This window comes from Filicampus tigris, chromosome 21 (assembly GCF_054856515.1).
Source record: "Filicampus tigris isolate MCC_2025a chromosome 21, RoL_Ftig_1.0, whole genome shotgun sequence".
Classification (NCBI taxonomy): domain Eukaryota; kingdom Metazoa; phylum Chordata; class Actinopteri; order Syngnathiformes; family Syngnathidae; genus Filicampus; species Filicampus tigris.
In genome coordinates, this window is record NC_141237.1 from 1554944 (window position 1) to 1576428 (window position 21485).

The following is a 21485-nucleotide window of genomic DNA, read 5'->3' on the forward strand; positions in this document are numbered from 1 at the left end:
TCAACTGCGAGTAATGTCACAGTAATAAAGTATTCTTTTATTTGTTTTTATTTACCATACACGTTACAGTTCATTTATATCGTACATTTGTATTCAAACCTTTGGAACTGTTTGTTTTCAAAATGTTTGTTGTATGAGTACAAATGAACATTTGTGGGCAACACTTTTTAATGAAATTAGTTGGGTTTTTTTTTCATTTTAACCAGCCAATTAGTTAAAAATACATACATAATAAATAATGTAACTTCTTTTTTGCTCCTGTAATGCTTACAACTAGAAAGATGTGAATTACAGGCAGAATATTTGACTCTGTATTTGTTTACCTTGACAACAGAGGGGAATTCTCAAGTACACAAACATGCAAAAAAAAAAAAAAAAAAGCATTAAATGAAGAATTCCCCTTTAGACTTGGGCCATAAAGTCCTATTTTTGAAAAGGGCTACTATCAGCCGAGAAACCGGGCCGAGGAACATACATGCCACGCACGTGTCTCAGGAGTAGAGGCTCCAGTAGATGGTGTTGAAGAGGAGGTAGGAGAGCGGGAAGGCCAGGCGGGAGTACGAGTCGATCATGTAGCTGTTGCTCACCAGGAGGTCCACGTTCTGGCGCAACGAGCGCCCCCGGCGTAGGCGCGTCCCCTCCGAGGGCTGCGGCTGCGGCGAGGCGGCCGCCGGGGACTCGGAGGGCGGGCCGCGGGCGGCGCGGGGGAACGCCGTCAGCTCCACGTCGTTGTCGTGGAAGCAGCCGTCGAAGGCCATGGCCTGGCTGGCGTTGAAGGTGGACGGCAGCTGGCAGGACAGCAAAAGCAAGTCAGCCAACATTGTCCGCAATGGGACGGGCGGCTCGGGTCAAAAGGTCACTTGTTTCTTTTTTTTTTTCCAATTCACAAGAGCTGAAATGTGTAAATGGGCGCTCGTCCACAAGAGGGCGCCCCGTCCTGTTTGCTGACCTTCCCCCTGTGCATCTTCCGCATCTCCTCCAGGGTGGTGCAGTAGTTGACGGCCGCGTACTCGATTACGGACAGGAAGACAAAGAGGAAGCTGGTCCACAGGTAGATGTCCACCGCCTTCACGTACGACACCTGCGAGTAACGCAGCTCAATCGGTACGTGGACTTCAGTGAGGAGTACTTGGACTTCAGTGGCAGTGGGAGAACGCAGCCGGTGAACGCAGGCGCTACCTGAGGCATGGACGACGACACTCCCGTGATGATGGTGGACATGGTCAGCACGGTGGTCATACCTGCAGGGGACGCGGGGAAGGTCAGAACACGCTTCGGCATACATGGGACGGACAAAAGTATTGGGCCACATTGCAGCACGATTCAATCACATATTATATTGCTTGCGTTGAATTCTGCTGGGGTTTTTTGCCTCTGAAAATGGGATGGTGAAAATGCCTTGATTCATTCGGTATTCATTTGCATTTATTTGATGTAAAAAAAAAAAATTTTTTTTAAAGTTAATTTATTTTGTGTAAATAATATTAAAAAATATTGAACATGTAATTTTACACAAACAGGACGTTTTGTTGTATTAAGTAATTGTCTAGTTACGTTATTTTTAAATTGCACAATTTTGTAAGGTCAAGAGGTCGCGCGTGCGCGTGTGCGTGCGCACCCAGAGAGACGCGGGCCGGCACGGCCCTGCGGTCGATCCAGAAGGAGACCCAGGACAGGACCACCATCAGCATGGTGGGGAAGTACGTCTGCAGCATGAAGAAGAAGATGTGCCGCCGCAGGATGAAGTTGATGAACAGCCGGTTGTACCAACCTGACACACACACAGTGTCAAAAGTCTACACACCCCTATTCAAATGCCTGCTTTTTGTGATTTCACCACTCTTAATGTGACCCATAAAATGTACAACTCAAGTGAAACCAAATATTTTCCAGAGGGGGTGGAAAAGTAAGGAGGTGAAATGGCGCGGTTGCAAAAGTGTGCACACCCTCTTATAATTGCGTGTCGTGAACAATGGAAGCTGGATATCAAGGGGGAAAAAATGCTCAAGGGTCACGTGGCCACTTGATTAGGCACAGCTCCAAACCTGTGCTGCTGTAGAAGGCCAAGCCGCTGGAAGGGTGAAAGTGCTCGATGAAGAACTGCGACAAAACGATCTCGTCGGTCCTCAGGGAGTCGTTGCCGTTTTTCCAGTAGAGCATCAGGTCGTTCTCGTTGTACGCGTCTGACCGCAACACACGGCGCGTTCACAGTCAGCCCATTTCGTTGACCGCCGGCGAAGACTACGCTTCAACTTCTAAAAAAAATGCATGTGCGTGCGTGCGTGCGTGGCTCACAGCTCTCCAGCTCCAGCGAGCAGTTCTGCGTGTCCAGGGGGAAGCTGCTGAAGTCCATGGAGCACAAAGACGTGACGGTGACCCTGAAAGCAACACAAAACTTCATCCATCTTGTCCCCGGCTGACCTTTCTGCTGGCGTCGCCGCGGCAACCCGCCGGCAGCAACTCCGCCGGCAGCAACTCCGCTTTTCCAGCTCCTCTTCTTCTTTCTTTTGGCCGCAAACGTGATCACCTGACGCTGTAGAGGATGTTGCCGTCGGGGTAGACGCGTAGCATGATGTTCTCCATGGTGGTGTCGTGGATGAAGGAGCGCTTGGAGTGCGCAAAGAAGACGTCCGGCACCCAGATCTTCTTGACCAGCCGCGAGTCGAACGTCCTGCTCTGGTTGTTGCGCGACGGGAAGGCCAGCCGCTCGTCCTTCCAGTAGTGGCGCAGGTACAAGGTCATGGTGAAGTCCTGCGGACACGCCCGCGTCGGCGCCATGTTGACATTTCTACCTTTTGGTATTTGCGCGGACGGGCGCAGTTAGAAATGGGCGTTTGCGCCGTTGCGGGAGTGAACACAACCGATTTGATTGAAGCATCACCCCGCATTCCCTTTCAATTCAGCGCAAATCTACGGAAATTATCTTAAAAAAATCTGTTCACAAACACAAATGAGCTTTTGTTTACCTGTCTATTCAAAATGTGTTTTTAAAAGAAATGATCAAAATGGGAAACGGCACTTTTGTGGTGAAAAAAACGCGAGCTTTGTGTGCGACTGACCATGTTGACTTCGGAGATGCTGTCGATGCTCTCCACCTGCACGTCGATGCCCACGGGGATGGCCGCGCCTGCCGGGCGGAAAGGTTCGAGCACGTCAGCGCCAAAACGCACGAGGCCGGATGCTCACAAAAGACATCGGCACCCCTTCGCGATCTTTGTCAACGTTAGCCAGACTGACTTTTTCTGACCGCCATTTTCCAAATGTCTTTCTCAAAACAAAGCATCCGCTGCCGTCACGGTGACAAAAGTCCGCAAGGTGTTTGTTCTGCCGTGGTCACGTACGCAGGTGCGCCCGCGACAACGTCGCAATGAGCAAGCTTTTTTTTTGACCACGTCTGCGGGCTGTCTAGGATACGCCGGTGGTTGGGTCGCCGGCTGACCTCGGCCTGCTGGTGCTTTTGTGTGTGTGTGTGTGCGTGTTCCATTGTGTGCGAAAGCGTGTGTTGGTTCCACCTGAGCGTCAGCGTGACAGCAGCTCAATAACCACTTTACCTAATGAAGCTCGGCAAAGCTCCCGCAGAGGCCGTCGCCACGACAACCCATGCCCGTGCCGGGAAAGAGTGAGCGGGCGGGTGACTCATGCGCTCTTTTCCCACGTCACACACCCAAAACCGGCGTGTGTGGTTGCGTGCGCAAAGCTGCTCCTTTGTAGTTCAACTCTCCCGAGGCCTTGAGTGCTGACATGGCATCAACTCAAGCGGCGGCGATTTGTTCCAAGCGCTGAGAGACGAGCGTTCGCGCTGCCGTTGAGTGGCAAGTGGCATTTTTCAATGCCGAGATGAGCATCACCGTGTTATCCAAAGTACACGCATCATCGGACATGTTGGTGTTAACCACCTGCCAATAAGGTTTATGTCATGGGGAGGAAGCGCTATCGGCGCGTGAGCGTCGGAGCATTTTTCAAAGCATCGGAAGGGAACAAAACCGATACAGGCTCGACGTGACGACCGCAGAGTGAACTCCCGCGTCGCATGACCACAGACATGAAGCTCGCACGCACGCGCACACAAACATGTCCATCAGTCAAATGTGGCACTTTGCGAATGCGCGCGGCTAAATGACGCATGGAGGCCAACATGCGACTTGCCTCTGACGACGGACAAGAATGAGGATGATGACGACGACGATGGATCGGCGATGGGATCTGGACAGTCGCGATAACTTGACTGATGGCGGCTGCGACCTCCGCGTCAACCCAGTCGCACGGACCGAAAGCCGACGCCGACGAGACTCAACAATAAGAACTGTCGAACGTCAAAGGTGCGTGAATGCCGAGTCACATGACCACAAAACCGATTAATATGAGCTCCTTTAAAATCGGTAAAAAAAATGGCCTTTGTTGTCAACTTTGAAAAAATACTCCCGGACAGTTATTGTAAAGCATTTCTGCTGGCAATCTTCATTATTTTATTCATGAAATATTTTCTCCATTAATGGGCCGATTTGTGATTTCGGGGATTTCAGTGCCAACGCGACTTAAGAATTCCGGCAGTCTTAGTGGTGTCGGGTGGCCCCCGGGAGGAATGTGAGAGTACAGAAGGAGATGATAATCATAAGGACCGCGGATGGCAATTACAGCCGAGCAACGAAATCCCGCGCCAGCGTCAGACATGCGCGCGTGCTAGTAATCAAGCGCTGGAGCGGCTGCGCTAGCACGACCGACACAGAGAAAGAGCGGGCTGGCCGATTATCTTTTTCAACTTGACTAAAAGACATGTGCTAGCGCTTTTTTCTCTTCCCCTTTGGAGTGCTTCATGCGACGCTTTGCATCGGCAGAAGACGCTGCCAGGGAAACATGGGGCGGAGTCTCACTCCTACACAATCTATACTGACTCAACAAACGGTGCACTCGATCACTTTACTCATCCTAGGAATCGACATTTCAGCTGTGTGTGCGCTGCCTCTTCAAAATTCAACACTCGTGAGGCCTTCAGGCGCTGACACGAGGTCCCCTGGGGTGACAGCGATTTCTTTTGTGGGCGTGCGTGCGTGCGTGAGAACGGAGTGTCCCCGGGACAGAGCGGAGGTGGCGGACTCATTTGTTTTCTGTGGCATGCACGCACACGCGCTAGCACAAACGCACCACAATTATACCTAAGGACACTCAAAACGCGAACGCACTTCAACCGACGTACGCAGCACGCCCACGCACACGCACGCACACACAGGCATTGGTGTATCATTGTCCTGAGTTAGACGCACACAAAAACACAAACAGGCACATTCACAAATCGAGTACGTCAAACGATAACAACACACACAGACACACAAATCCTGGGTGTGGCTTCAGGAAGTGAGTGCTTTTGTCACACATCTGAGCAAAAAGTGTGTGCGCACTTTGTATCGAAATGACCACTCGTCATCGGCGAGGGCGGTGAAAAGGAAGATCGAGATTTAGAAGATCTTTCTTTGTTTGTTTTCAAACTCGGATTTGCCTCATCAAAGATTTTTTTTTTTTTTTTTTCCCTCGCCGAGACGCCCTGAGTGACCAAAACGTCACTCGGCGTCATCGTGCGTGGGACATTTCAGACAATACTTTGTTTCCATCTGCTCCAGACCAGGAATATAATCCAGATTACTGCACATGACCCCCTTCGCCCGCCCCCCAAGCGGCCCCCACCCCCAACTGGCATAATAGCAGCACACGCTCATTATATTACAATAACACACGCGCAAGCACACGCAATCCTGTCGGCGTGAGCGAGCGCACGCACACACAACTGTCGTATCTGGGTCATCTGTTGAGCGATTTGCGATTGGCGCAGTCGCCCCGGTGCCCTTCGGCGCGTCATCGGACCCGGCGCCGTTTGCCGTCTTTGCGGCGTCACAGGCGCCACCCTGGACGTCGTCACCATCATCGACATCCATGTCGACAAATCCAAAAGTTGTTCTTGCCCTCCCGCGTGCTTAAAACACGTGAAATTGTTTCCCAAAAATGCTTTTTGAAAGCATTTCTTAGCGCCTGTTCCCACTCTCACTGTCAAAGCAAACCATGTGCTTTTGTCCAAGCAAAGTCCATTAGCTTCCGACTAACATAATGCAAAACACCATTGATGGGCTAAAAGAAGTGAGCATGGCTGTCACGCCCATTACAAGCCTGTAGAACCACTGCGACTGGATCTCATGATAGTTGGGGACCTTCTCCGCCTCTTTTTCACGCTAACATCTCTTCCACTTGACCTCAGTGCTTCAGTGGAACAACGTGGCGCTACATTGAAGGCCTGCGCGTGCGCGTGCGTGTGCGTGACCTCCAAAGCCGGGTCTCATGGCAAAGTCGTGCTCCTCGATCCTCAGCAGCTGTTCGGTTTTGATCAGCAGGGTTTTGGTGCTGTCCTGCTTCTTCAATTTGTAGTCAATGCGTCTGTGCAAAGAAAACACACACACACACACACACCACGATGAAAGAATTCCTCAAACGTTCCTGAAGAACATCAGATTATATCAGACTACTAATTGTCCAACCATTTGGTCGCTCTTGGCGAATGATAACATGTGGTCAACATTAGATCAAAAGATCCCGATTCTTCTCTACAAGTGAAATTCTATTGATTAGCATGGCAAATTGAGGCGAAATCAAAATGAGGCTTTGTTTTTCTTGACAGTTCAAGGGAAGTCAACGCAAACATTTTTTTTCTCAAGAATATGTTCTATGCAAGCCCACTAGTTGAAACAGGGCATTCTGATGAATGCGTTTGTGGAATAAGTGTTAATCCACTCGTTTTTAGCCATCTCCGGGGCGGCCATTTTGGCTTCTGTCGACTGAAAATGACATCACAAGTGCTCACAACGACCAATCGCGGCTGAGATTCAGAAAACAGCTCAGCCGCGATTGGTCGTTGCGAGCAGTTGTGATGCCATTTTCAGTCGACAGAAGTGACAAAATGGCCGCCCCCTGAAATGGCTAAAAACGAGTGCATTTTGCCGCTTAATGTATATTCCACAAACGCAAAATGAATCAGAACGCCGCGTTTCAACGAGTGGGCCTGCTGGGAACGCATTCTTGAAAAAAAGATGTTTGCGCTTTGAGCAATTGTCCAAATGCCCCGCTGAGAGCTAGCGCGCGCGTTAGCATGGAGCCTCACCCGCCAAACTTGAACTTGCTGTTTTCCCCGAGGAAGACCTCCTTGTGCCTCCTGCGTCCGGAGCTGCGTCCGCCGGTCACCATGGCGACCAGGCTGGCGACGGCCACGGTCAGGCAGGTCAGCAGGTCCACCTTCATGTTTCACAGCATCGCCCCCGCACCGCCCGCCCGGGACACCCAGACTCGGTCCACTAAGTGCACTGAGTGCGGACGCTGGCGTCAATCATCTCGCTCGCAGAAGCATCCCGGGAACTCGGCCCTCCTCTCCTCCTTCTTCTTCTTCTTCGAGTTATTCCCGCGGCATCCTTCATGTCCGGGAAGCTTTGCCTTCCAGGCTCACATCAGTCGTCGTCGTCGTCGTCGTCTGCCTGCCCGACGGACGCGCGGACGCCTGCTTGCTTCATCGTTGCTCTCTCTCTCTCTCTCTCTCTCTCTCTGATTAAAATCGATATGAATCCATTTCTCCCGGCGATAGAGGAATGCCACTAATTCCGCACTAATCCTCTTATCCTCGGACACAGCAATCTTTCTGCAACCCACAAACACTCAATCAGGATTTTCTCGCAGCTCCGTGAAAAAGGCGGCACCTGTTGGGATTGCAAGTTCCCCTTGGGTGCGTGCGTGTCCACGCAGACAAAAACGTGTGGAAAGGAGTTCTTGTGCCGACGAGTGTGCGCGTGGACTAATGACTCGAGTGTGTCCGCCAGGTGTGTGCGCGGGGAGGCGGCCAAACAAAAGGATGAAAAAGCTGGAAGGTGCAATCAAGTGCATGGTGCCGCTAATCCGGCCCAACTGCGCCTAATCCAGCCTCATCTCACACCTGAAATGACACTTCTGGAAAGTCATCATCCAAACCACGCACGCACGCACGCACGCACGCACGCACGCACGCACGCACGCACGCACGCACACACTTTGGCACAGTCAGTGTATCAGTAGGTGGGATGTGATGCAGATAATCCACATTTTCAATTTGGAAATGTGGACCGCGGCGCACATCTGGATGTCGTTTCCAAACGCAGGTTGCAGTTGCAGGCGTTTGTCCTCTTGGGGCAGCAAAAACGAGGCACGTTGCTGCTGGCACTTGAGCAACAACACAATAAGTCAGCCTTTTGATTGAGAAATCCTCCCAAGCGCAACGTGACCCATGCGCCTGCTAAAGGTGCTTCCGATAAACTGAAATCTCTTGTTGGAATTTCAATCGAAAAAGAAGCCCCAAATTCTCCCTCCAAACCAAAATGGCCGCCTTCCGTTTGTGTGAGTCCTGTCATGAAGAACATGTCTACCCAATTTGTGTGGTGGGCTATTTTGGGGGGGGATTTAATGATGCTATCTTATAACGCCATGCCGCGTTGATGCTTGCGATTGCGCAATCGTGCTTCTATGGTTGCCGTGGCAGCACAGCATCGCCTCGATTGGGTGCGCATAGCTTCGTTGTTGAAGGCACCCTGAGCATTTCCATTCTCATATTATTACATTCCCCTCACACTTTTTTTCAAGCATTTAGTATTGTTGCTCCTATTCATTCAATAATAGCCCGGGCAATTATTGCTTTCCTTAATGAATAATTAACCAATTTAAGATCATTCCTGATGAATGAATCAATTCAAGTGCATGAAGTGCAAGCTGCAAGCTGCCCTTTGGCAACAAAGCCCTCTGACATTTCAGCAAAGAGCCGCGCGCGGATGCGTGCGCGCGCGCGCGCGTCCGAGCAAACTCCGCCCATGCCCGGCGAGACACACAGTCGGAGCGCGTGAGAGGCCAGCGTCTATTCTCTAAATAACCTGTTGATCCAGTCATGCTCGGGCGCTCGCGGGGCTCACTCACTCACTCCGTCGTCCTCTTGGCCTCAAGTCAGCGTAAGTGCGCCCCGACTTCCTCGCTCCTCCAATTGGGACACAATTTTCTCTTCTTCTCACATTGCATTTCACACCTCACATGTATTGATGTCACTTTTCCCCGTCTTTTGATGTGTCACTCCTCTCACATCTCGGAGACGACCGCGCGCCTTCGTTCTTGCGCATGCCGACGTCTGGCTTCTCTCACGCGTGCTCGCTGACGATGGCTCGCTCCTCACATCAAGTTTGGCGGTCGCGCTTCTCACGCAATGTTTCACACTGACTCAGACGCATCTCCCATGCACCTCTCAGACATACTGAGTGGATGGGAGATCACGCAGACTTTGTGAAAAGTCACTCCTTAAAGTATAGACCTCCGTCTTGTTCCTGACATCTCACACCGACTCACCGACATCGGGTCGGGCTTTGCGATTCATCGGAATTCCGTTGCAATTATTACGCAACACAACAGGGCTGCTCGATTGTGAAAGAAAAAAAATCTGCGCGATTATTTTGGTACTCATTTAAATGACGATTATTCGGACATCGTTTATTTTTTGGTACAAAACAAGGACATGTTTTAGCGTCAAAAAATACGGACAAATGAATTAATTTGAAACACTAGGTTCCTTTTGGACCAAACAAAATGGATCAAATGAGTTATTATAAAATAAAAAAAGGTGCAAATGTATAAATTCAAGTATGATTTCCTTGTGTAAACAAACATAGTGGGTTGGATATAAATGCATGATCATCGTTTTTTACGATGATGCCACATTTGTTCTTGAGCGTAATAATCGTGATTGTTCTTGAATTTCGATGAACTGCGCAGCCCCGCTCACAATTACAAAATTAGCATCATCATTCCAAATGATCGTTTGCACCTTTTTTTGTTTTATAACAACAAGTGTTATCAATTCTGTTTGTTCTTATTATTTGTTAGGTTTCAACATTTTCTTCATTTGTACCGAAAAGTAAATGATGGTTTGTATAATCGTGAATTTCAACTCTGACCAAACTAATTGTGATTCATATCTTGCAGCGCTATGTTTGGATCACAAGTCAGCGGTCAAGCCGCTGATAAAGCGGTTAATAATAAAGTGCTTCTTAATATCATGCGCCGGCCACCGATTCCACCGATGGGCTGACTGCGTGCGTGCGTGCGTGCGTGCGGCCTTTTCCACAACAAGCCTGACGCACGGGTGCCGAGGTCGTTCAATTTGAAGAGCTGCGGCTCCTGATCGTGTCAGCGCAAAGTTGACCGACCCTTTTTTGTTTTTGTAATCGCTGCGCCTTTATCAGGCGCGGATCAGCGCCCTTTATCTGCCTTTGAGTGAGAGCGTGACGAGCCCTTGCCTTCTATCGCCTCACTCGTCAGGTCGTCAGCGCACGCGCCAAGAAAGCCGCGCCAAACAAAGCACGACACACGTCCTAGAAAAAACATTCCCGAGAAGGACCCGAATGACTTTGGATTCTTTCTCTGGAGGTGATGAAAAGGAGGCGCGGGCAGGCCAAATCCTCGGGGATCAAAAGTTGCCTCCTCCCCGACGAGCAGCACATGCTCCGTCACGTTCGCCGCCTTCCTGTGTCCGCATGGGCCCCGACCGCTTTGTAACGATGCCTTTCTGCTCCCTTTTCCTGTGTGTGCGTGCGTGCGTGCGTGCGTGCGTGTGCGCGATGCCAAAGCCGCGCGGATCCAAAGAAAAAGCTGCAGGACCACATCATGGACTGAAGGCTGCCGGACTTTGGGGCCAAAAAGCATGTCGGCGTTCATTTGCATCTGGGCCTGCTTCCTGCTCCGGATCAGCGCCGCGCAGGACAAGACGCCAGGTGAGACACAAACACGTCTTTGTCCCAGGGCAAACCCCCCCAGGGGCTTGGCTTTGAAGGGAAGACTGACTGAGTGACTCCATTGGATCACGTATCTGGCTACAACTTCACAAGCTTTGCAAAACCCTGACGTGGTTTTTGGGTCTTGTACAAAAAAGCCAGAGAAAGGATCCTTTGTCAGCATTTTTGAAATGCCAGAAACAAAAACCATTACGACATTTTGCCTATTCAGCAACGCAGTGGTTGCGCTTCGAGGCAAATCAAGGGAAATAATATCAACTGTATACCTCCAATTTTTTCCCATGTCCGTTGCTTCATTCACATGACGTCTTGGCGCTTAGCTGGAAATTAGCCGGTGCGCTAAGCTACAAATGTCACAACCAGGCATCTTTGGCCTGTCAAGACAAGTCGGCAGCGAGTAAGTGGCGGGGCAGAAATGTGCTGCGGGGCTCTTTGCTGACCGTTGAACTCGGCGGCAGACTGATTGCAGGTCGCATTCTGACGTCTGATGTACCCGACTGGATTTGTTTCCTCGGCCGCCGTGCTTGGCAAATTCGGATGCCTGAGGGCTCCACCAGCCATAGCATTTGCAATACATCTTTTTGAAAAAGTGCATTCCTTCACGCAGGAGGAGCAACATTCAAAATGACTCCTCCCGACCTTCGCCATGGGCCAATAAAAAAAAATAAAAAAAAACCCAAAAAACCGCTATGACCTTTTCAACAATTTGGCACATTTTTTCGTGGTGGCTTTTTACAGTAACACATAGGAAGACAATGAGAAAGACTCACACAATAGCTGCTGTAGGCCACAGCTCACGCCCGGGCACTCATACGCAGACTGGCGCGCCACCTTGCCAAGCCCCGCCTCTTCAAGGCTCAATCCTAAAATACAAAAGCGAAAAGACATTTGCTGGGTTTTCTATACTTTTTTATGCTCTCAATTATTGTGTGTTCCGATACATTTACAATGCGTTCGATTACAGTGCACGATTGATTGACATTACGAATTGATGGAGGAAAAATAGGACTCAAAATTATTTGGATGCGACTTTTCTCACGACTAGGATGAGATTGTGACTTTTTATCTTGACAAAATGCAACTTCTTTATGTTTGCTTTCTCAAAAATAAGCAACTTTTTTTTTTTAATTGAACATTTACACCAGTTTTCCAAATCCAACAATATTTTTCTTTTTTATGATTAAGTCCTTGATATGTTTACGATCACGATGGAAGTTTTTCCCCTCTGAAACCAGAATGTTTGCGACACCTTTTCTCCTAAATAGCAAGTGAGCACATCAGGGAGTTTTCGGGCATTTGCGATGAGTCAGCCCAGCAACTCCGCTGGCTGCTTTGCTACCGTCTCTCGACTTCAGCCAAGGAATGACGAGAACGTCCGTCCCGTCTGCTAGCGAGGGAGCCGGCGGATAGCCCGAGGAGAGTCGCGCCAGGCCGGGAGACTCGCGGAGGAACATAAACACACATCGCGTGCACCTGCAGGGGTCACACGCACGCCTGCGACGCCTCCACTTGGCAGACACAATACAAAGTAGAAAGTATGAGGATGAGCTCCACTTCCTCCTTTGACGTGGCCAACAAACCTCGTCACGGCCCAAAGAGGAAGTGACACACGCGTCAATGCGTCAGTACGGCGTCAAATCAGCGCAACGCGACTGAAGAGTGCCCCAAGCTACGAGTTTTTCCAATCGCAAGTCCTCCCAGGTGGGCGAGGACAGCCGATGCACTTCCATCCATCCGTCATCTATAGCGCTTCTCCTCACAAGGGTCGCGGGGCGTGCTGGAGCCCATCCCTGCTGTCTTCGGGCAGTAGGCGGGGGACACCCTGAATTGGTTGCCAGCCAATCGGAGGGCACACAGAGACAAACGTCCGCACTCACAATCACACCGAGCGGCAATTTAGAGTGTCCAATCAACCTAGCACGCATGTTTTTGGAATGTGGGAGGAAACCGAAGAACCCGGAGAAAACCCAGGCGAGGACATGCAAACTCCACACAGGGAGGCCGGGATCGAACCCACGACCTCTGAGCTGTGAGGCGGACGTGCTAATCAGGCGACCGCCCTGCCGATGCACTTTTTGGTGTTTATTGAGTGAGATAAATATCCAAACTTACAAATGGAAGATGAAAGTAATCAAGTGGTAAACAGGCAACCCGGCTGACTGCGGCCCCTCACATGCAGCGACACGTACTTGCGCAGTGTGTGAGTGACTTTGGTTTGAATTAATAACACCTTATAAAAACATTTTTTGCTTGACATTCTCTCGTAGCTTTTATTGTCTATTGTCACGGTTTCAAGTTCTATTGTCATATACTGAAGTTCAGTTCAAGTGCTTTTGGAAGCAGGCACTCGCTAATGGCTCCCTCTGGCGGCCAGAGAGAGACACTTCACTTGTAATCTTGCCTTTCGATATCCACTCTGGCAAAAGCTCCTGTTCCTGTTCCAGATGAAACGGTCACGTGTTTGGTGTCAGAGGAGTGCCACCTCCCGTGCATGTTCTCCCCCGCCCCCAACCAGAGCGTGCGCTGGTTCCGGCAGGACGCCGTGATGCTGAGTTACGGCGAGACGCGCGGCGAGAGTCTGCCGCTGGCCGGGCGGGCCGCCATGGTCCCCGCCCATGATCGCCGGGGGCAACGCCACCCTGGTGCTCAGGGAGGTGGGCTTGAAGGACCGCGGCACGTACCGGTGTCACGTGCGCACGTCCCTGGGGGAACACAGCGCCAAGGTCGTCTTGAAAGTGGAGGGTACGTTTCAAGTTTGACCGTTTGTTTACTTTGTTGCGTGTGATGGTGTCATAAATCTTTGAAGGGTCATACATTTTTATTGCCGATTCTTCTTGCATATATTCTTTTACAGTTTACAGGTGCGCTGTTTTTTGTTCTTGGCTGTTATAAATCATTCTAGAGCTTTGGTCTTTGGCCCTTTTTTACTGGTGTCATAAATTAGCAAAGGGTCATAAATGAATCAATCAAGGACCATGATTTATGAAAGGGTCCCAAATTAGGTGTGTATTTGTTTTTGCAATTGCTTCCAGATGTTCTTTTGTAGTTTATTAATCATACTACCCCTTTGGACAGTTTATTTATTGCATGAGGGCTCACAAATAAACCTGTGGGGGTCAAACATTTTTTGGAGGGGTCATAAATCAAGGTGGTTTTGACATGTGATATATGTACTACTTTGACCTACTTCCTGCTACTTTTTACTTTTTCCCTATGACCGAGCTTGACCTCTGTGCGCGCAGCGCCCATCCGAGGCCTTTCGCTGGAGCTTTCGCGGCTGAGCGGTTACGAGGAGATGAAGTGCAGCGTGCGGGACGTGTTCCCGCCGCCCCGGGTCGCCTGGGCCACGGAGCCGCCCACCTTCGAGGACCTGCGGCCGATCACGCGCATGCTGGCCGACAAGCGGGGCCTGTACACGGCCGACAGCAGGCTGAAGCTTCTGACAGGCCAGCCGGACCTCATCTACATTTGCAAAGTCACCACGTCCTACGGCGGGCCCGCGTGGACGTCCTCGTTGCGGGAGAGAGGTAAGAGCCGATCTGGACGGGATGAAGACGAAACTTGAACGTTTGCCATTTGGCCATCGTCCCGTCATTCTGCTCCCCCCCCCCCCCCCCGGCAGCCATAACAGGAAGCGAGGGTCGGGATTTGACCATCCCCTGCTTCGCCCCGCCCTACCTGAACAGCCCCACCCTCCGCTGGAGCTTCTCCAACGGCGAGGACCCGTCGCATATCCTGACCTACGACAGCCGCTCGGGGCACAGCGCCTCGGCGTCGGCGTGGGACCGCCACGTGGAGCTGGACGGCTTCCGGGTCCCGTTCGGGGACGGCTCGCTGCGCCTGATGGACCCCGAGCGCGCCCGGCACGAGGGCCACCTACAGCTGCGTCTTCTCCATGCCGTACAACACGCACACGGAGCGCTCCGACGTCGCCATACGCTCCCCCACTGGTGAGCGCCGGGCGGGAGGCATAACTTGCACAAAAGAGCTCCCGGAAAACCGACAGTGCGTGCGTGCGTGCCTGCGTGCGTGCCTGCGTGTGTGTGCGCAGCCAATCGGAGCACCTCGCCGCAGGCGTCCTACTGGTGGATTGTGGGCCTGGTGGTGGCTTTGACGGTGGTGGCACTGGCGGGCATGTTGGTCTACCTGAAGCTGCGAGGTGAGAGCGTTGCGGGCGCGCGTGCACGTGAGTGACCTGCACAATAATCTGCGTGTGTGCGTGCGTGCGTGCGTGCGTGCAGTGTCAGGGAACACCGAGAAATCTTCATCACGTGACCCCGAGGAGGCGACGGAGCTGAACTCAGTCAAAGGTGCGACAGAACGCGGGGCAGAGTAGAGGATGGAAAGACTCACACTGTGGCGCCATCGTGCTGTCCTGGCTTGCAACGACGACGACCCTGTGAAAAGACACACGAGGGGAAAACGTTGCTGCTTCAATTATTGACCACGGATTTTTTATGCAATACCAAAAGTACTCAATTATTATATCCTTCATTTCAGCTGTTTGATAGCACGAGTAAAAGACGGTTTTCATTGGCTCACTAAATTCCAATGAAATGTATTTCGAAGGAATACCCACTTTCGATCCTCATTTCCAGGTTTAGTACACTAAAATACAATGAAATGAACTTGGCAGTAGTAACATTTCATCTTCATTTCAATTGGTCTTTGTTGGATTCAATTTAGCCCAAAAATAACATTCGACGGAAATGAAACAAACACAATGTAAACATTTATATTTGTATACATTTTCTGAACCGCTTAGAAGCTTTCAACAGAATTTGTATGAAATATAATCTCCCCTTGAGAGATTCAAGTTAGCATAATCAATGTTACTTTTAAAGCGATGACTCATTGAAAAACGTTGGCTTTTTGATATGAAGAACAATTTCAAGAACGCAAACTGCACTGCATGAGTGTCTTTTCATATCTCCTCATTTATCAAATTTCTGTGAAACGAGATTTGCCACTTATGGTTTTCGGTATTGTGTTGGGTGTCCTTTTCAGAGGCGGAGGAGGGCGCAAGCGAGAACAGCAATCGTTCGCCCGCCGGGGCAGCAACGGACAGTCGGGCCTCTCCTGACCTCACCCGACGCGCGCGCACACTGAACTGTGATTTTTGAAAGACATTTTTTATTATGTATTGTCACAAAAATGTGGGGATGTTGGGCTTTCTTTTGAAATGTAACGATCAAGCTTTACTGGCGAACTTTATTCCACCTTCTGTTAACTTTTTGAGCGAGCGAATGTTTCACTACTCATTGCACAGCTGTCTGCTCTCCCACGCGGAGCAAAGGTCAGAATCCGCAACGGGTGACAATTGCACGTCCATGCCTCAGGGAACTCCGCTTCGGGCGAGGCTTCGAACCGGTTCTCAGAGGGGAGGTGGCCGTCGAGCTCCGGTTGGCATCGGCAAGTTGCGAACGAGAGATTGGAAGTGGGACAGAAATCTGGAAACTTTCTTGGATCGAAACAAACCTTCTGAAATTGGGCGTTAAGCTCCCTGGAGATAGAGGGGGAGATAGAAGGGGGGGGGGGGGGGAAAAGAAAGAGAGAGAGAGAGAGAGAGAGAGAGAGAGAGAGAGAGAGAGAGAGAGAGAGAGAGAGAGAGAGAGAGAGAGAGAGAGAGAGAGAGAGAGAGAGAGAGAGAGAGAGAGAGAGAGAGAGAGAGACGAGAGGAGAGAGAGAGAGAGAGAGAAGAGAGAGAGAGGAGGAGAGAGAGAGAGAGGAGAGAGAGAGAGATGAGAGAGAGAGAGAGAGAGAGAGAGAGAGAGAGAGAGAGAGAGAAAAGAATGCAATCAGATGTCTTTTTTGTGGAATGTAGGCAGGGTGCAGGCTTGTTGGAATGTTATGCTGACGTCCCAACGCGTGATCATGTTTTCGCTCGCCAACATGGCCGTTCAACAACGACGACGACGACGACAACAACAACAACAACCCCCCCCCCCCCCCCCCCCCATCGAGGGAGCCACAAAAGTCAACATCTGCCCGTGGAAACTGGGCCAGGGGGCAGCGCGATGACGCAGACGCGTCTCCAAGGCGACCTTGCTAAACAAATGAGGCTAAAGCTGACAAGTTAGTCGAGCAGGTCTCCAAAACGAAAGCCCCGTTTGTGATCCACGGTCCAAATATCCGCACCTTGTTGGGGTTGGACATTTTCACTTTTGTTGCCAGCAGTTTCCACATGAACGGCTGCCGCGTTGCGTTGGGGCAGTGAAAATATTGACAAAGATTGGAGGGGCGGCCTCCCCTCCCTTTTGTGAGAGCCACATTAAATTCCAGAAGCTGGAAAAGGGAAATATTGACTATAATAAAGTGTAAAGATTTGGAAATGAGTCTATATTTTCAATGGAGCAGCATAATGCATATGTTGTTGCCTGATGTTGCCAAGTCTTGAGCCAGTGAGCCAGCTTAACAAAGAAAGCCTGTGTGAGTTGGAGAAAGTATGTTAAGTATTCCTACGTGGTGATAACGCAATATGTGAGTGCGCGGGTGTGTTGGAGGGTTGGCTCTCCATGCGCGCGCACACACACACACACACACACACACACACACACACACACACACACACACACACGGTGCCGAGCGGCCTTTCGCTTGGTGTCGAATTTGACTTTGAGCCGCGCTCGCCCTTCACCCGAGTTGACCACATGGATTGGAATGCTGGTGGAGACGTTGCCTAGCGTTGACGCCAGTGAGCGAGGCCTAAGAAGGCGAGGGGGATGAAGACGAAGACGGCTGCGGCGGGCTTGATGGCGGTGGTCCACTTGCTGGGACATTTGGTCAATGGAGGTAAAGACAACCTGGAGTAATCCCCCACCCCCCTTTCTGTTTTTTTGTGCTCATTCTTCAGTGTTGGGAAGTAACAATGAACAAATCTTTTGGAGTCGATTTTTTCTGGCAAAAAAATTAACATGAGGTTTCATGTGATAAATGTCACTAAGGCAACAACAAGAATTTCTTTTATATGAGTCAAGGACCTGAATCAGTGCTTCTACTTGAGTAGCGAGTTTGAATACTTTTTTTTTTTAACTGAATGCAGTCGCTCCACTTGAGCGCTTTCATTTTTGTCCGCTGGTGCGGCTTCAGAGCGGTTGAAGTTAACAAGGGGCTGAACTTTAAACTTTCTGGAAGGAAAAAAAAAAAAAATCACGCTCTTTGCTTTGATCAGCTCTGCCCTTATTGTACTTTGGTCTCATTTTAAAATCAGTTCCTCAATCAACGATCCGTAAATGATGATTTCCGAAGATAGATTGCAGCATGTTTACGGTGTTGCCTTAACCGTTTCATTCATCATGTGACCAAGCCGCCATTAAACTGTCAAAACAGCGTTTTGTTGTTTTTAATAAGTAAAAACAGCGCAGTGTTGTATAAAGAAACAATAAAAGAGAAATATCTTTTTTTTTTAATATCAGCTCATAGCATAGGATTGCTGCATTGGAACTGTGCCTTTAAGGGGTGTGGCCTAGCGAGTGACATCGGGAACATGGCCTTTTAGTCCGCGTGTGAGTTGTGGCTTACAGCAGCTCCTCGTGAGCGGTTGAAAGGCATTCCAGTAGCCTAATTGTTCAAATAAAACTAAATATTTTGCACTTCACTCAAGTGGTGCTGTAATTCAAATTTGGGCTCTCAAAAAGAAATCCATAAAAAAAAGTGATGTTCAACCTGATTTCACTAAACTGCATTCAACTGCAAATGTGATTTTATTTTTTCATCTCTCTTCAATCTCATTTCGCTGTTGCATCAATCTGACATCATTGCTGATTTGATATCATTTCATTCTGGATTCAATTTGGGATTCAGTCTGAATTTAAATCTGATACAATGTGATTCTGGATCCAAGATGATTTCATTGCGGATGACACTGAATTTGACTGTAGGATGAATCCGATTTCATCTTGAAGTCAATCTGATTTCCCTGCGGCGGATTCCATTTGATTGGATTCCAGATTCAAGCGGAAGTTGATGCGACTGAATTGTGGCTATGAGGCGATTTGAGTCCGACTTACTCGTGGGGATGTTTTGCAGACGTGAGCGAGGTCTGGTGTCGCTGGAACGCCAGCTGCCTCCTGGAGGCCAACTTCTCCACGGGCGACGACGTGGTCATCCACTGGATCCACCTGCCGGAGGCCCAGGTTCACTCCTTCTACCACGAGGCCGATCGGCTGGATAACCAGGACGAGCGCTTCAGGGGCCGCACGTCGCTGTTCAAGGAGAACATCGGCAAAGGGAACGCTTCCCTGCTGCTGAAGAACGTGCTTGTCGCGGATGAAGGGAGCTACAAGTGCTACGTGGGAACCCTCATGGGCACCCGGGATTCCTTCATCAACCTCCACGTAGAAGGTGACTCGACAAAGCGCCCGACTGTCTGTCCGTCATCCAGGTACGGATCATCAGCCGAGGCGCTTAGCCGGACATTGTTTTCTCACCGTTTGTTTGCAGCTCCTGTCACCAGAATCCAATTTCATCAAGCGGACGAGCAGCAGCTGGTCTGCAGCTCCGACGGAATCTTCCCGCGTCCTGAACTGCGCTTGTCCACGGAGCCGGCGCTGCCTCGCGGCCTGGTCAACGGCAGCCGGGTGCAGCGAGCGCCGGCGACGCAGCTTTACGACGTCAGCGGCTGGCTCCGCCTCCCGGCTGACGCCCGCCCTGGCGTGGAATACGTCTGTAACGTCAGCGGCTCCAACAGCAGCCGCAGAGTCACATGGGGGAAAACGGGTGAGACGTTCCTTCGCCACACCTTAGGGTGGGGCCATTCTTCTCTTTCAGTGAATTGGATCCGTGTTCAACGCACATTCATTGTTGCCTCCTTGCAGCCGTGAACGTTTCCGACGCCAAAACGAGCATCGATTGCGCGCCGGTGACTCACCCGATCAGCCTCGTGTGGGAGTTCAACCGCAGTCACGCCATCGCCAGCAAGGGCCACGGCCACAAACTCCACGTGGCGGACGAATGGCGGAAGCACGTGGAGGGCGTGTCCGGGGCGGGCGCCCTCGACCTGCGGGACCTTACGGCTCAGCAGAGCGGAGTGTACACCTGTGTGATGAGCAACGTCACGCACACGCGCCAAATCCACGTCCTCCTGAGGGTGACGAGCACGGAGGACGGTGAGCTCCGACTACACGGGGAGGCGGATACGTGACGTCACCAAACAACACAAATGCGGACAGTAAACGCTGCCATATGCCATTCACTTTTTAAAAATAGTTGTATCACGTTTTTCTTATGGAACCGGAGAAAGCAGGCTGGAACGCCTCTCAAGATGATGCACATGTAGCACTTGGGGTTGGATGAAGACACTTGAGTTGAGAGTGAAATTTCGCTGTCTTTATTTGGGCCACATTGCACTGCAACAGACGAGACACGACCACGCCAGTTTCACTGAAGGCGTTTTCTGACTATTTTAAACAAAAACGGACGACTAAAACGTACACGAAGCTCTTTAGTAATTAATTATCGCTCACCTTCAACAGACGAGACACGGCATGAGCACGCCAGTCTCACTGAAGGCATTTTCTGACTAGGACCTGTGAGGACCCCTGCGCTGCCTTCACCTGCCTGCATTGGTTCCTACTTATCTCCTGACTAAAACTCTTTACGTTACAGAACTTCTTATATAGGTCCGATACAAATTAGGCAACTTGTCATTTTACAAAAATAAAATATAGAACCTTTTGAGTGGGCCCGGGCGGTGTTTTATAAACGGGCAAAAATTACTGTTCATCCCACACTCAGAACGTTGAATTCAACTCATTTTAAAATGCGCAATTTGCACACTTTTGAGCAAGTGCTGACCGTGTAGTCGTGGCACGGTTGAACTTGTAATAAGTGCTCCTGAATCAGCGTGAAATTGTGTGTTCTTTCTGCCGTCGAGACTAACCAATCAACTGCGACGCTCTGTTGCAGTTGGTCCCAGGGTGGCCGGCATTGTGATTGGCGTGATCGGATGCGTGGCAACGGTGGGGGGCATCTATTTGTTCACCAGGCACACAAGTAGGTGGATCAATATCAGACATTCATTAGATAAGAGTGAGTGACAACGAAGACTTTGCCCGTTATGTCAGCATTGCAAGACATATTCACAATTGTCCACTTTGAGATATGCTGAAGATGTGTTTGCTTGGCTGTCATTGTCAGGACGACAACGTGAAGCGCCAGTGGAGATTAACGACAATCGAGACGAGGAAATTCCAATGCAGTAATCTTAAGTCATCCTTCGTAACTGTTAGCCAAAGAGCAGAAAGAGGAAAAGGTGAGCAGGGGGGCGGGGTTAAGGCCTGGGCCGGCCGCCCATCAGATACAGGACCTGTATCTCTACTACAAAAACAAAACATTCTCACCGGACGGCCAACTGGGGCTCGACAGTGAGCTGGGATCCAACCCAGCTGACTTTTGGACAGAGAAGTAGGCCCCGTCATGAAGAAATGCGGCTTATGCTGTCTTCCAACCAAAATGTGAAATCGTCCTGCTGCCTCTTTTGTTGCTTTAAAAAAAAGAAAAAAGCTGCATTGATTAAAACATGTAGCGCATGTGTGCACGCTTCGTTGGGGTAACCAGTGAGTCAATCTTCATTTTTCTTGTATGAGTGTACCAAACTGCAATAAAATGTTTGATAGGATTTGTCAAAGGTCAATGCCGAGGAGACAAACAAGGAAA

General features: G+C 50.2%; 2 protein-coding genes and 1 pseudogene across 11 annotated transcripts; 2 read left to right on the plus strand and 1 right to left on the minus strand.

The window, feature by feature from the left end:
• Positions 1-16: 16 nt before the first annotated feature.
• On the minus strand, positions 17-20422 carry LOC147127091 (gamma-aminobutyric acid receptor subunit rho-3-like). Of its 9 annotated transcripts, none has more exons than XM_086020607.1 (15): positions 20294-20422; positions 20046-20176; positions 18839-19947; positions 15183-15226; positions 11600-11692; positions 7142-7669; positions 6308-6420; positions 3060-3095; positions 2528-2751; positions 2296-2378; positions 2046-2183; positions 1619-1771; positions 1180-1241; positions 950-1081; positions 17-788 (listed from the first exon to the last, which is right to left on the minus strand). In XM_086020607.1, exons 6-15 carry the CDS (start codon positions 7276-7278, stop codon positions 424-426), a joined length of 1443 nt encoding a protein of 480 aa, XP_085876733.1. In that variant the 5' UTR covers positions 7279-7669; positions 11600-11692; positions 15183-15226; positions 18839-19947; positions 20046-20176; positions 20294-20422; the 3' UTR covers positions 17-423. The 9 variants fall into 9 exon arrangements, with proteins under 9 accessions (XP_085876733.1, XP_085876731.1, XP_085876730.1 ...); XM_086020605.1 differs by having other exon boundaries at positions 7142-7575; positions 20024-20176; XM_086020604.1 differs by having other exon boundaries at positions 20024-20176.
• LOC147127092 (CD276 antigen-like) lies at positions 8892-16030 on the plus strand (annotated as a pseudogene). The gene is made up of 8 exons (XR_015084236.1): positions 8892-8999; positions 10665-10808; positions 13274-13571; positions 14072-14356; positions 14452-14779; positions 14881-14988; positions 15071-15139; positions 15837-16030. The product of XR_015084236.1 is annotated as a CD276 antigen-like (transcript).
• Positions 17382-21447, plus strand: LOC147127093 (uncharacterized). Its single transcript, XM_086020618.1, has 6 exons — positions 17382-17621; positions 18858-19172; positions 19272-19547; positions 19646-19936; positions 20736-20822; positions 20967-21447. Exons 1-6 carry the CDS (start codon positions 17552-17554, stop codon positions 21029-21031), a joined length of 1104 nt encoding a protein of 367 aa, XP_085876744.1. The 5' UTR covers positions 17382-17551; the 3' UTR covers positions 21032-21447.
• The last annotated feature ends 38 nt before the right edge of the window (positions 21448-21485 follow it).